The sequence below is a fragment of the Prunus dulcis genome, chromosome 8 (assembly GCF_902201215.1).
Source record: "Prunus dulcis chromosome 8, ALMONDv2, whole genome shotgun sequence".
Classification (NCBI taxonomy): Eukaryota; Viridiplantae; Streptophyta; class Magnoliopsida; order Rosales; family Rosaceae; genus Prunus; species Prunus dulcis.
In genome coordinates, this window is record NC_047657.1 from 5,431,176 (window position 1) to 5,445,940 (window position 14,765).

General features: G+C 36.5%; 2 protein-coding genes across 2 annotated transcripts; both read left to right on the forward strand.

Moving 5' to 3' along the window:
* The first annotated feature begins 427 nt into the window (after positions 1-427).
* On the forward strand, positions 428-1,922 carry LOC117638210 (50S ribosomal protein L7/L12). Its single transcript, XM_034373341.1, has 3 exons — positions 428-479; positions 915-951; positions 1,454-1,922. Exons 1-3 carry the CDS (start codon positions 428-430, stop codon positions 1,920-1,922), a joined length of 558 nt encoding a protein of 185 aa, XP_034229232.1.
* Positions 1,923-6,286: 4,364 nt separating this feature from the next.
* Positions 6,287-7,693, forward strand: LOC117638321 (GRAS family protein RAM1-like). Its single transcript, XM_034373455.1, has one exon. It carries the CDS (start codon positions 6,287-6,289, stop codon positions 7,691-7,693), a length of 1,407 nt encoding a protein of 468 aa, XP_034229346.1.
* Positions 7,694-14,765: the final 7,072 nt, after the last annotated feature.

Sequence of the window (14,765 nt, forward strand, 5' to 3'; positions counted from 1 at the left end):
GAAGAAGAAGAGCTAGCAGAATACTAGCTCAGCTCCCACGCAAATTATATGTATATTGCATCTGACAAAACCGTTAGGAATAGAACATTCCTATTACATCATTTACATCTCAGCCTTTCATTCACTACCCTATGAGATAGAGACACATGGCAAGCACAGCTACATCCTAACTGCACAGTTGGACTGTTATCCAACGGCTACATTTTTCAAACTGAAATAATAAACTATCTCAGCAGCAGCACTTATAAACCAACACTTATTTGTTTTGACTCTTGAGTTAATGCAGTGAAAAAAAATTGCTAAATGAAAAGGTAAGCAGTAGGTTTACTACAATTAGTTATGAAACAGGACAGTCATACATTGATTTGCATTATTGCCTTCAGTGATGATTTTGCATTCAACAGGGTGCAAGTTTGGCTCTCCACCAATGGCGTGCTCTGTACAACGCTTCTCCAGCCATGCTCGGTTTTCTCGAGTAAGTATTGTCCCAGGGTCCAAACCTTTCCTGACGGACACATTTTCCTAGTTCAAACAAGGTGAGGTCAGGAGGGTCCCTGGCATTTCAGAAGAACAACTTCACTGTAAGGTGCAATCATCATCATTATGGTTCTGCAATTTAATTCTATCAACTCATAATTTTTACTTGGTCTTCTATGGGGTGCATAATCCTATTTCAATAAATTAATCTTCTGTATGTTATGGCAACCGTTTTTGGTATGGCAATCCACTTGGGTCATTTGTGTGAAAATAACAATCTTTAGGCCTGAATTTGTTCTTTTTTCCACGAACCCACAAGTTTTGTGTAGTTACCAAGCCATTTTCTACTTTCTTATAAGTGATAGCTTTGCTCTATTTGTTACTCTTTTGTTTTTCCTTCTAATTCTTTTATTGGCATCCATGGCAGCTTGTAATAGGCTTACCTGCCAGAACTGCAACTCAACAAGGACCAGGGTAAGTTGGGAGGTGCAAAATCAAACTTTACGTCCACATGGAAGTATGTTCCTTTATTCTTCTTTGTTTTTGTTTTTTATTTGTATAGTTCTTATAGAAAGAAGTATTTTGGCTATTAGGGATTAAAATTTGGTTGTAGACTTTGGATTTGTTTTGATTCTTAGGATTTCTGTGTTCGGGATATCTTCTCTTCAGGACATAGGTTTTAATATTGTTTGCTTAACAAAATCTTGAGCAGCAGGAATTCCTGCTGAACAATGTAAATGATGATAGATAACATGATCTTCTGAACCAGAATTTTTCTGCTCAACAATGTAAATGATCCCTTAGAAGTGATATTTATATATTCTACTGCACATTGACAATACTTGAGCCCCTCTTCTTAGAGGCAGTACGTTACAACTTATGGTTACAGCTAGGTTGTGAATCTTAGACTTTCCAAAACCTTTGTAATGCCAGAGATTCACAAAATGTCCAACATAACCACAAAAGTTGCCTGCAGGTCCCTATCAAGATTTGCCACCTTCACTCTTTCTCGTGCCCTTAGCACCGCAACTTCAGCAAATGAGACTCGGACCCAGAAGCTCGAGCGCATTGCAGACGAGCTTCTCGACCTTACAAAGATCGAGAGGCACGACTACTCCATCCTCTTCAGGCTGAAAATGGGCCTCAATCGTTACGGCCCGGCAGTCCCGGGGATTGGCTCGGCATCTTCAGAATCTGGGCCTGCCTCCGCAGACTCCAAGGTCGTTGAGAAGACTGCATTTGATATAAAGATTGAGAAGTTCGACGCAGCGGCAAAGATCAAAATCATAAAGGAGGTTAGGACTTTCACTGACCTGGGACTGAAGGAGGCTAAAGAATTGGTGGAGAAGGCCCCTGTTGTGGTGAAGAAAGGCGTGACCAAAGAGGAGGCGGGGCCCATTGTTGACAAGCTTAAGGAATTGAGTGCTACTGTGGTATTGGAATGAAATGACTTGTGTTATTTTGTTAATTTTTCACCTTTTCACATAGGATAAGTGATCGTTGAGTTAAATGATAAATGAAGATAGTTTCTTCATAGTTAAATGACAAAAAAAGTACCATTTGGATTTTCTTAATTACTTTTTTTCTTCTCCTCCTGGTTTTTTATTTAAAACTTTATTTTCCTTATGTTATATAGAGAGATGGAGGAGATGGAGACAGATGTCGTGAGGTATGCAAGACGTTTGTCGAAACACTACTTATAGTTGGTAATGAGCAAATATGGTCTCTATGTTGTTAACTGCAAAAATTAGTGCCGAGGGGATAGTAGAAAGGGCCCGACTTGCAGGCCAGTGCTTTCAGTTTCGAACTTCATGACACTGTGATATTGTGTGTATGAAAAATTCATATCCTTTTGTAGTTTTAAAATACCAATCATGTAGAATGGTCAGGGGACTGCTGCCATCCGATGATGCAGGCTTCCTAAAAGATTCCAGATTTTCATGAGACTGCTTAGCCTCCTTCAACGGATCATGTCGATTTTAAAAACAAAAACAAAAAGAATTTAAAAATATGTGGAACAAACAAATGAACGCAAATGCTTGGGGATTGTATTTTGATAAAGCATCGGAGAATTTGCCATATGTCAACCTCACACTCCATGGGACAGAAAATCTGCTTGCTTGTAAATAAATTATTTTTTTTTTTTTTGGCATTGCCCTATAAACCAAATATAAATTCCATTTTATTAACTACCGTACATGTCCTCCATAACCAAGACAACCAAGAGAGCTTTCATGCTTCCTTGTTTTATGTCATTCAAACGGCTATTTCAAAGAAAAATGCTCACCAGCTAATTCCATTGAGCCCTTCCCACCCACCTTTTTCCTTTTTTTTTCTTTTTTTTTTTTAATAATAATTTTTTATATATATGCATGCATTGCTAGCTATATATTTTCTGTTCTACCCTCCCAAAAAAATTTTTTTAAATAAATTGGCACTGTTATTCTAAATTATAAATAGTTTGTATCTTGGAATGAACAAACAAATGAGAAGTTTTAAAGTGCAACAAGCCATTGAAAAAGTCAATTTGCTAGTCAAGAATATGTTGATTTGAAACTCATTGTTCCTTGATGAGCAAAAGGTCTTCAAAACATATAATTAATTATGACTTTCTTGTAATTTACACCATATATACTTGATGCTTTGCAAATTTGAACAATCTTTGTTGTTAATAGTGTCAAATTTGAATAGCGGTCTTCTCACATAAAAGCTAATTTGACAAGTATTTTGGGAGAGGAAAAAGTGTGTTTGACATTAACAGAGCCAACAAACACATATTTTTATAGACTAATTATAATATTTGAAGCATTACACACATGCAATGTAATGTGATGAACTTGTTAAGTGGGCCAGTAAAATGAAGGAGGGTGAGCAAGTACAAAGTGACAATAAGTAAATTAAACTTACGTTTATTTTAATAGTGAATTTACGTACACTAAAAAACTAGTGTGTTTAAGTATTTTTAAAAAAAAATTTATATACTTTTCACAGATATATAAAATATGTCTTTGATATTAAGCATACAATACATGTATTATACACGTACGTACATATTCTTCATGTTGAAGTCATTTTTTTACAACATAGATCGCGGTCTCAACTTCCCCTCTCCTCTCACAAGCCAAAAAACCCTAACTCACCCTTTAGCGCTGCGTAGGATGAAGGGGGGAGGGGGGGTGTGAAGGCGACCTTTGCCTCTCCTCCCCTAACCCCCTATCTCGCCCCTATCTTCCTCCTCTCTCTTCCCCCTCTCACTTTCCCTTTTTTTCTTCTCCTCTTTCCTTTCCTTTCCCTTGGATCTTGGTTCTGTTTTTTGCTTGGCTGTAATAAGAGTTAGAAGATCTTGGTGGAGGCAGTGGCATCAACGTTGATAGAGGTAGTAACGATTGCTATGCTGATTCGTATATGATGTGGAAGCAGACACTGCAAAACACCATTGTTGTTATGATTTGGTTGCCGTTTTTAGCCCAGATATACAGGGTTTTGGCTCTAGCTCAGTGTTTGGAGTTACAATAATGAAAGTTATTGGTTTGTGTGGACTGGGATTTAGCCGATGCGGCACTAAGGGTTTAGCCGGTATAGCGTTATGGATTTCTTCGGTTGCCGAAGAGGATGTGGAGCAGTGTTCCTTTTTCTTGTTTAACTCATTAGAAATTTGCTGTACTTTCTATTTGAATTCTTGGGAGCTCTTTAGGAGTTTGATGTGTTTTGTATACTAGTTTTCAACTGCAATACAGATCTGTCATTTCTACCATTGCGCAATGGAGATATATTGTTAGTTTGAGTACGAGTCCTTTGAGGTGCTGAATCAAGGGGTTGAGTATTTGTTGGTTTAGGTGTAATTTTCTCCATATCAAATCAACATGTTGTTGTGTTTGATAACTGGAGATGTTGTACCCATTTTAGCTCTTTTGTGACTTTGTACTATGATATGTTTCATCAATAATTACTAATGCTTTTTCTCAACCCAAAAAAAAAAAAAAAAAAAGATATTTTTTTTACAAATTTTGAATTATACCCGTAAACTTCACTTATTAGACACATATTTTCACGAATTATGGAATAAAGAAACTATACATTAAATGCTATACGCTAGCCGAATTTTTTATTTTTGTATTTTGATAGCCAATGCAATTTCATTAATAGGAGGGGAAATACAGAGAGATGAAGAACATAGCCCGATGAAGGGTTCTTGGAAACAACAAAATAAGATACAAACAATAAACACAACCATTGCAAGACAATAAGCAAAACAGTTCCATATCTTGAAGAACCACCTCACTAGGAACTTAAGGACATAAGAGGATCTATAGAACCACTGCATCTAGTGATGCAGGAACATCACGTGAGAGATCAGAACTTTCTACTGGTTTGGAATTTTTGGATGTGAAACACCTACAAGTGAAAAAATAAATCATGCTCATTGCTCAATTTTCACTAAGATACATGGTCGCAAACGTCTCTCAAACACCTCTAATCCACAAAATCAAATAGCTCCAAAACTCAACACAAAGGTCTAATGGAAATCCACCACATCAACACCAAAACTGCATGGCCAACACATCAGAGGCCAAAGAACGATGGATTTACACATGAGGTGGGAAAATTAAACTCACGGTGGATGGATGGTTTCATTTTCCCCCAGTAAATAATTTCTCAAGAGTAGACCTGTCAAACATGAGAAAGCAAATAATTTCCCGTAAACCAAATGAAGCCTAACTATAATTGTCACATCCCGAGATCGGCTCCGCCGTAGTACGATATTGTCCGCTTTGGGCCCCCCTCTCTGGCCCTCACGGTTTTGTTTCTGGGAATCCACGAGCAACTTCTCAGTGGGTCACCCATCCTGGGATTGCTCTAGCCCCCAATTCGCTTAACTTCGGAGTTCCTACGACTCCGAAGCCAGTGAGCTCCCAAAAGGCCTCGTGCTAGATGGATGCGGGTGTGCACATATAAGGCATATCACCCCCCTCTTCGTTGGTTGATGTGGGATCTTACAATAATTGACATTCGCGATGGACAGATACCTTTTTCAACAACATTATAGAGATACATGTATACTTTTTTTAACACCCTGATGTGTTATTCCATTGGAGTCAACTAAGATCAAAATCTATTTGACAAAGTGGGAGCTACCATTTTTCTCTATAGCATCAAGTGCCAGTCATTTTCAGGAATTTAAATTTAAAAAAAAAAAAAAAAAAAAAAAAGGAAGTAAAGGGGAATATTGCAACATGGTATTGATTTGGTGGGGGAAAAACTAGAAACTAGCATTTGTTAGGGCATGTATCTAGAAGCAATATTGCCAATGGCGACAAGTCTTCAAGGACGGTAGGTTTGATACCCTAATTTTTCCCCGCTGTTTTTTGTCGAATGCGTACGGCATCTTCTTAGCCTTCCGAAATACCAAAGGATGGGATTAAATTAAGGACTAATAATCAAACACTTTTCATAAATTTCCAAAAACATGCTTAATATCTTGATCAAAAGGATCAATATGTTTTCTTGATCAAAGACGCTGATTCTCAAGAATAAAAAGATACCCATCTTGTCTCTCCCTCTCATAGTTAAAATTAAAAATTAAAAGGTTTTATTCTCCAATATCTCTCTTGTTTTTTGTTCCATTCCCATGTGATGACAGAAAGGAATTTTCATTATGAGATATTCCATCCCACCTCCTTCCATAAATGCTCTTCCATCATCTTTTCCCTCATATGTTCTCAATCTAGTACTAAATTCACTCACTCATTCATCTCTCTCTCTCTCTCTCTCTCTCTCTCTCTCTCTCTCTCTCTCTCTCTCTCTCTCGATGGAAGACATAGATGACGAGGAGCTTTTGAATCTTAGCCTGGCAATTGTTACAACTTCAGGGGGTGAAAGAGTGAAGAAGAGGAAGAGAAGAGATCACAAAAATGTTTTGGTTAGTCCTCTAAATTCATATGAAGGTTGTGAAGGGAAGATATTCAGGCTGCTTCAAATGAGGGAACAAATGCTGAAGCTAGACCACAAGAAGAAAGGAGCTCATGTGCTTGATGAAGATGGAAAAGGCCTCCATTTGATCCACATGCTGCTCATAACAGCCACTGCGGTTAATGAAAACAATGTGAGCTCAGCCTTGGAGAATCTGAGTGAGTTGTACAAGAGTGTTTCCTTATGCGGCGACTCCGTTCAACGAGTAGTTGCTTATTTTGCAGATGGCTTGGCTGCAAGGCTTCTCACCCGAAAATCACCCTTTTTCGACATGATCATGAAGGAACCAACAAGTGATGAAGAGTTCATGGCGTTTACATCTCTCTACCGGGTTTCTCCATACTACCAGTTTGCTCATTTTACAGCTAACCAAGCAATCATTGAGGCATTTGAGAAGGAAGAAGAGAAGAACAATCGTGCCTTACATGTTATTGATTTTGATGTCTCGTATGGATTTCAATGGCCTTCTCTTATACAATCTCTCTCCGGAAAGGCAACCAGTGGCAATCGAATATCACTCAGAATAACTGGGTTTGGACAAAGCATGGATGAACTACGCGAGACAGAGAACAGACTGATGAGCTTCTCAAAGGGTTTTCGCAATCTTATTTTCGAATTCCAAGGGTTGTTGAGAGGCTCAAAGCTCATAAACTTGAGGAAGAAGAAAAACGAAACGATTGCAGTGAATTTGGTTTTTCATTTGAACACTTTGAGCAATAGTTTGAAGATATCTGACTCATTAAAATCTGTACATTTACTTAACCCTTCCATTGTAATCTTGGTTGAACAAGAAGGAAGCAGAAGCCCTAGAAGTTTCTTGTCAAGATTCATGGAGTCTTTGCATTACTTTGCTGCCATGTTTGATTCTTTAGATGATTGCCTACCTCTAGAGAGTACTGAAAGGTTGAGCATTGAGAAGAACCATCTTGGAAAAGAGATCAAATCCATGCTCAATTACGACATCGACGATGTAAATTGTTCGAAAATCGAAAAGATGGAAACATGGAAGGCTAGGATGGAGAGCCATGGTTTTGAAGGAATTAATCTAAGCTCCAAGTCCAAGATACAAGCAAGACTTCTTTTGAAAATCAGGACACATTATTGTCCCCTTCAGTTTGATGGAGAGAGCAGTGGTGGGAGTACTGCTGGGTTCAAGGTTTTTGAAAGAGATGATGGAAGAACAATATCTCTAGGGTGGCAAGACAGGTATCTGCTTACAGTTTCTGCATGGAACTGTGTACCATAAATATATATAAACTCTTATATATATCTTCTTCTAACACATTCATCATCATTTTTGTAATCTTTTGCAGACAATAACTTTGGAATTAAGCAAATATTGTTTACTGATACACATCAGATTATATCCCATAACAAGAAATTGACCATCTCTTGTTTTCATGTCCCCTTTAGAACTTGGCTTCTCTTCAATGTACATTTAACATTTTATCGAAAAGTACCATTTAGATTTTCTTAGGACCTATTTGATAATTATTTCAATTTTAATTTTTAGTTTTTAGTTTTTTCATTTATCATTATTGTGCTAGAGTATAGAGGAAAACGAGTGAGAATGGAAGTGAATGAGAGTGAAGATGAGATTGAGATGGAAGATAAGAGGGGGGATGGGAAGGAGGAATAACAAAAGTGAAAACAAAAATAAAACTGAAATTTATTTGAAATTATTTTCACTTTTATTACTTATCCCTCTATCCCTCTCTCTCAATCTTATCCTTACTCCTATTCTCAATCTTATTTTCCTTATACTCCAGCACAAAAAAATAAAAAATAAAAGCTAAAACTGAAATTATTATCAAACGAGCCCTCAGTTATTTTCCCTTTTGTTAAAGAGAGATGGAGGGGATGGAGACAGATGTCGTGAGGTATTCAAGATGTCTGTCAAAACACTAAGTACAGATCCTGATGAGTAAATATTATCTATGTTAACTACTAAAAAAAACCTACAAAAAAAATATTTTTATTTATTTATTTGTTAAATAATTAATTAATTTTTAAACTAACCAGCATGGAGAATGGTCAGGAGACTGCTACCTGATGATGCAGGCTTCCTAAAAAATTCCAGATTTTCATGAGACTGCATAGCCTCCTTTAACGGATCATGTCCATTTTGAAAACAAAAAAAGAAAATAAAAATATGTGGAACAAACAAATGAACGAAAATACCTGGGGATTGTATTTGATAGAGAAGCATGGGAGAATTTGCCATATGTCAACCTCACACTCCATGGGACTCATTCAAACGGCTATTTCAAAGAAAAAGCTCACCAGCTAATTCTATGAGCCCTCCCCTTTTTTTAAATTCTTTTTTGAGATATTTAGTGATATACCCATTTCTAGCACTAATATTATAAATAAACCCTACACAATTGAATTCCTATAAACAAACCCAAAAAAAAACCCAAAAAATGATAGCTAGCCTTATTGAATTTAATATTGATTATTAAATTACTTTGATGCCCTATTGAGTGCTTTGGGTATTTTTATGAGATTTTGGGGTTGGGCTTGTTTTAAGAAATTGATGGCAGTTTTGTAATTTATAAGAAGTTAAAAGCTTTTTTGTTATGTTGTAAATGGGCTTTGGGTGTGTTTCTAAAGTCCATTTTATATAGGGTATTTTTATAATTTGGGCCCCCATATTGGGTATAATAGTGAATCTCCCTTTTTTTTTTCTTTTTTTTTTTTAAAAAAAACTAAAGAAATAAGAAAAAGAAATAATATATATTTTCTGTTATACCCGAAAGAAATTAATGAGAAATAGTAAAATTTATATCGTGCCAAACATGCAACAAACCATTGAAAAAGTCAATTAGCTAGTCAAGAATGTACTAATTAATTACTTTGGTCTTTCGAAACTCATTGTTCCTTTAGGAGCAAAAGGTCTTAAAAACATTTAATTAATTACGACCAAAGTTGAACTTTCTTGTAAATGACACCACACTACGCTTTGCAAATTTGAACAGTCCTTACTTATTTATAGTGAACAAAAGCAAATCAAATTCGAACGGCGGTCTTTTCAAATAGAAGTGAATTTCACATGTTTTTTAAGAGAGAAAAAAGTGAGTTTGACATGAGCAGAACCAACAATAAACACATATTTTATTATTTAAATATAACATTAAAAGTTATTATCAAAACCAGAGAAAGCTTTCCTTGGATCCCGTTAGAGGTTTGATGTTCTTCAGCTTTTAGTGGACCTATGTTGATCTATACTTCTTATGACAGATATATTGTCTTATATTTGGGTTGACTTTGGTTGTGCCTCAATTTGTGAAGCTATTCTTTGAGGAGTTGCGGCTTGGACATGATTGATGCATTGTTCATCAGAGGCGGCCCTGGCCAGGACGACCAGGACTACAGCTTGGGGCCCAAAGCTAAGAGGGGCACACATTTTTTTTTATAGCCCATATATGTGTATATTATAAAAAAAATTTATTTTAAAAAAAAAAGAAAAAAAAAAGAAAAGGAACCAAACCTTCAAAACTAGAAGGAGCCGTTCCTGATATGGTGTGGTGGCATGTCACAAATCACTTTTTGATACTCTCAAGGAAACTTCCTTACTTGGAAAACAAAGTCGAATACATATTATATTATACTAGCCCTTTGGCACATGCTCACCCATGTGCCAATTGGTTTTCTTTTTTATTTTTATTTTATTTTTAGAATTAAGAAAAGATAATATGGGTAGTTATGTTCCATAAAAGTATGACCTATTATCTGATTTTGTTTTTAATTTTAATTTTTTTAATATAAAAAATGTGAATTTACAATATTATCCTCATTTAATTAATAATTTTAATTCTTAATGTTTGAATAAACCAAGGGCATTTTCTAGTATTTTGAATGTTTCACAATTCTTTGCGTTTTGCTTTATATATATAGATAATAAAAGAAAAACAAAACATTGGGAAATTAAAAAAAGATAACCAACATGCTTCTTCTTCTTCTTTTTTTAATCAAAAAGCAAAAAGGGTCTTAAACACAACACAAGAAGACTCTCAAATGCAAGCAAAGTTTTATTTTTATTTTTTGTGATTCTCTTCTTCTCCAACATTGAGTTGGAAAACAATCCTCCACAAGACCAGACCAGTGCCTTTCTTTCAAAGTTTTATTTATTTATCATATCTTTTAAGGTTCTTCCTTTTTTTATAGATAGATATAGATGTATAAATTTTATAATACATTATACACATCTTTATTAACTTATTTTTCTTTTTGTTATTATGTTGTGTTTATTATAAAAATCAAATTATCACCTCCAGCTGGCAAGCTACCTAGTGCCTCAATGACAGGTGTTGTGAGAATGTAAAGATAAAAAATCCAACATTTGAAGGTTAGAAAACCTTGCAAGGGCTTATAAAAAGTTGGGCTACTCCCCCCATTACCAATTAGTTTTGGGGTGGAACCTCAACTTCCTCCATGGTATCAGAGCAAGGCTTCATGTTGGGCCCAACGACCACACGTGCTCCTACGTCACCCAATATGTGTTGTCCACGTGTTAGGCTTGAAAATTTGTTACACGTGCGGGGGCATGTGAGAATGTGAAGGCAAAAAGTCTCATATTAGAAAGTTAGAAAACCTTGCAAGGGCTTATAAGGAGTTGAGCTACTCCCCCCATTGCCAATTAGTTTTGGGGTGGAACCACAACTTCTTTCAGGTGTTCGAAACCTGTTGGAAGCACTTTGTGGCCATAGAAATCTCAAAAGACAAAAAAGAAAAAGAAGAAGAAATTTTTCCAAGTGTAAGAGGATCTTTAAATAAATATTTTGTTAAAAAGACCAATGCTTCACTTGAAAATTTACCAAATGCATCTAAGCAGTGTTTAATTTTGATAAAAAATGTAATTTTAGTGTTTAATTTGTCTAAAGGGGCACACTTTCGAAATTTTCCCAGGGCCTTAGAAAACCCTAGACCGGCTCTGCTGCTCATTGGTGCGTTATTGCATCCTCATGCTCAGACTACGTAGCAATGCTCATAAACCAATGATTTGGGGTCGTGTTAGATAATGCTTGATGATGTAACAGGGTGGCGAGCATGAACATGTGAAATGGCTAAACCATTACCGTGACTTCTCCACATGCTAAAGTATAGTCTCGCTTGGTATTAAGTGCATATCAAATCTTGCACATGCACCTAGTTGCTGTATTTAGTGGGCCTCCATGTACCTTAGCTAGGCTTCTTTTATAGCACGATAATGCATTGGGCATAAAATATACATGGACCAACCTTAATTAAAATTTGACCTCAACATTGGTCCATGTAGTTGGTTAGTTTTACCACGTTACTTCATGTGATGTCAATTCTTGGGATTTGATCCCTGAACTTGAACTTTGATACCAATCACAATTCAACTACACATCCAAATTTTTATCCAATTTTGTAACAGAATAAGCATGTGGACCAATTACTGGATCGAGATTTCATTCCATTTTCAAAGGGTTTAGAATGAGGGCAAGTAAATGGAGAAAATTTTGAATCATAGGTTGAAGAAGTGGCTCATCTAGTCGTGGCAAATAAAATATTCTTGTACATACGGGGCACATGCTTATTTGTCATCAAATTGGACGAAAATTTTAACGTATCCTTAAATTGCAATAGGTATCAATCTACACGAATCAAATTGTGAGACTTGCGACCACATTAACTGCTTGGGCCTAATTTGGCACACCCAGTCCAAAATCAAAAAGCCCATGTCAATTTTGGACACGAACCAGCATTCCCCTTGTGATTAGGCTAAAAATTACACACCCAGCCTAGCACTGGAGGCCCAGAACAAACAACGTAAACTCAGGACCCAAGCAGTTTGTTTTTTTTTGTTTAAATTGGAATCAAGGGCCCCAAGTCAAAAAAGCCCAAGCCTAAGGCAGATTTTTTACCAAAAAGACCCAAGGAAGCCCAGTGCATGCGAATTGCTCAGCCCACAGTCCCAAAACTCAAAACTGGGTTTTGCATGATTAAATAAGGATAGAGAGAAGCCCAAAATTGAAGAAACCCAAAACAGTTTTATCAAAACTGTCAGCTCTCTACCCAAGACTCAAAAAGGGTCAAAACACCACTATCAGCAAAATTGACGCACTCAGCCTTGGATCACAAAGAAACCCACGTGACTATCTGACTTTGAGAAGTCAACAATTTCAACTAGTCACAAGAGAAGTTGATTGGAATTAATGAAGGCAAGTCATTACATAAAAGACTTCTGTGAAACTTTGCAGCCAAAAGATCAGAATCCCTTTCTATATAATTCTGCATCAGAGTAGGTGGTCTTTCTAAGAGATAAGCAGACTATGTTTGCAAGAGATAAGTAGAGAACGAGGGAGTTGTTCGACAGGAAAAGCAAACTAACCATCATGGCAGATTGTGTTCTTTCTCTCTACAAAGAACAACAGAGAACAAAGAAGAGTTGGTTTTTCTTTTAGAAAAAGCAAGGAAAAGACCTCTATGTAAAACTGATTATTGATGGTTCTTATCTACCATAATAGATAACTTCCCATTTTCTTTGACATTTAAAAATAAAAGATCTTGCTTCCAAAAAATCTGCCGCCCATTATTTAAAGAATTGGAAAACCCACTCCAGCATTTCCTATAAATATGAGAGGAGGCGAACAGATCAAAGGACAGCCAAAACCTCAAAATGATCACTTGATCTCAAAAAAGCTTCAAAACACTGAAGTAACCAAAAGCTCATTGAGCCACAACAAACAAGTCAGCTAGAATTCAGAATCTCTAGAGTCAGTTCAGTTTCAGAGAAATAAATCATACAAAGCGAGATCTCTCTCGTTACAAATTTGGTTCAGCTTAAAGTCAAAACAAGCAGAGTTCAGGTTCTTACAAATATGAAAACCTCAACAAATTTATGGAGAGCCCTGATCAAGTAGAACATGTACTATAGTGCAGTTCCAGCTCAGTGATCATCAAATCCACCCACTTCTGCCCCTTTCAGACTGAAGAGGTCCCAATTCTGCCAATTCAAAAAGCCTCCCAGGGCTTGAAATAAATTAAAGCTCAGCCAAACTCGAACGTTGGTATCGATTTACAGCTAAAACTTGACAGTTGAAGGTGTTGATAGTCCAGTCCAACACAGACATACCCAGTCCAGCTCGGATCAGAAGCATCTATCCAAGCATAAATGGAAGTCCAACCCTCCTTTTGTCTTTTTAGAGTTGGCTTTTCTTTTTGAGCTTTGTAAAAGCAGTTTTGCCTAAAACAAATCACTTCCTTGTCATTTATTCTGGCCAGAACCACCAGTTTTGTACTGTGAAAAATTGTAAAGTCTTCACCAGTTTGAGGCAAGAAAAGAACTTACTTGGGAGATATTCCTGACCCAAATTCACAATCGCTTGTTTAGAAATTAAATTATTTGGGGCGCAAGTTATCTATTTTTAAGAAGTCTGTTAGGATTTTCATTACTAGCAGTGGTACACTTGCACACTAAAGAAAGTTGACTTGTTGACCAGTCAATGGTTTTCAGAACAATGGGAGATTTTACCTGTAAGATCCCACATCAACCAACGGAGGGGGGGTGATGTGCCTTATATGTGCACACCCGCATTTATCTAGCACGAGACCTTTTGGGAGTTCACTGGCTTCGGAGTCGTAGGAACTCCAAAGTTAAGCGAGTTGGAGGCTAGAGCAATCCCAGGATGGGTGACCCACTGGGAAGTTGCTCGTGAGCTCCCAGAAACAAAACCGTGCCGGCAGAGAGGGGGGCCCAAAGCGGACAATATCGTGCTACGGCGGAGCCGATCCCGAGATGTGACATTACCCTACCATCACATGAACAAATCTAAAACGGGTGAACATTAACCAGAAGGGAAAATCTGACAAACTACGGGGGGTGTATCCAATTATAACTTTTAAAGACATTTTTTAAGTGAGTGACTTTCCTAGAGTTGACAAATTCTTAATGATTTTTGCATACTTTATAAAGTTAAGTGACAAACTTTCATATCCTTTTGTCATAGAGTTTTATAGACTTTTAAATACTTATTTATTTATTTATTTTACGTATAGCATTTATCTTTTATGTTGAATGAACTAGTCGGCATACATGGAACAAAAAATTAGAAAAAAAAACAATTGGATACAAATCCTTATTAATTGTGTATATTTTCATAATAGCTTATAGGTAAAATGCATCCAATGCACCTTTTAAATTTTTATTTATCAAATCTAATCACATAGATAAGTAACATATTCTTATCAAAAGAAATAAATATTACTCAATCATCAATAATATTTCATAAACACTTACAAATCAACAGATCTGGTCATATTACAACTTACAAGAGTCTATATTCCCGCAA

Excerpts from the sequence above, each read along its gene's own strand:
- LOC117638210 (XM_034373341.1), top strand. The coding sequence starts at position 428 with ATGGCGTGCTCTGTACAACGCTTCTCCAGCCATGCTCGGTTTTCTCGA. Across the intron at positions 480-914 it reads TGCTCGGTTTTCTCGAGTAA|GCTTACCTGCCAGAACTGCA; the intron begins GTATTGTCCCAG and ends AGCTTGTAATAG. Across the intron at positions 952-1,453 it reads GCAACTCAACAAGGACCAGG|GTCCCTATCAAGATTTGCCA; the intron begins GTAAGTTGGGAG and ends AGTTGCCTGCAG.
- LOC117638321 (XM_034373455.1), top strand. The coding sequence starts at position 6,287 with ATGGAAGACATAGATGACGAGGAGCTTTTGAATCTTAGCCTGGCAATT.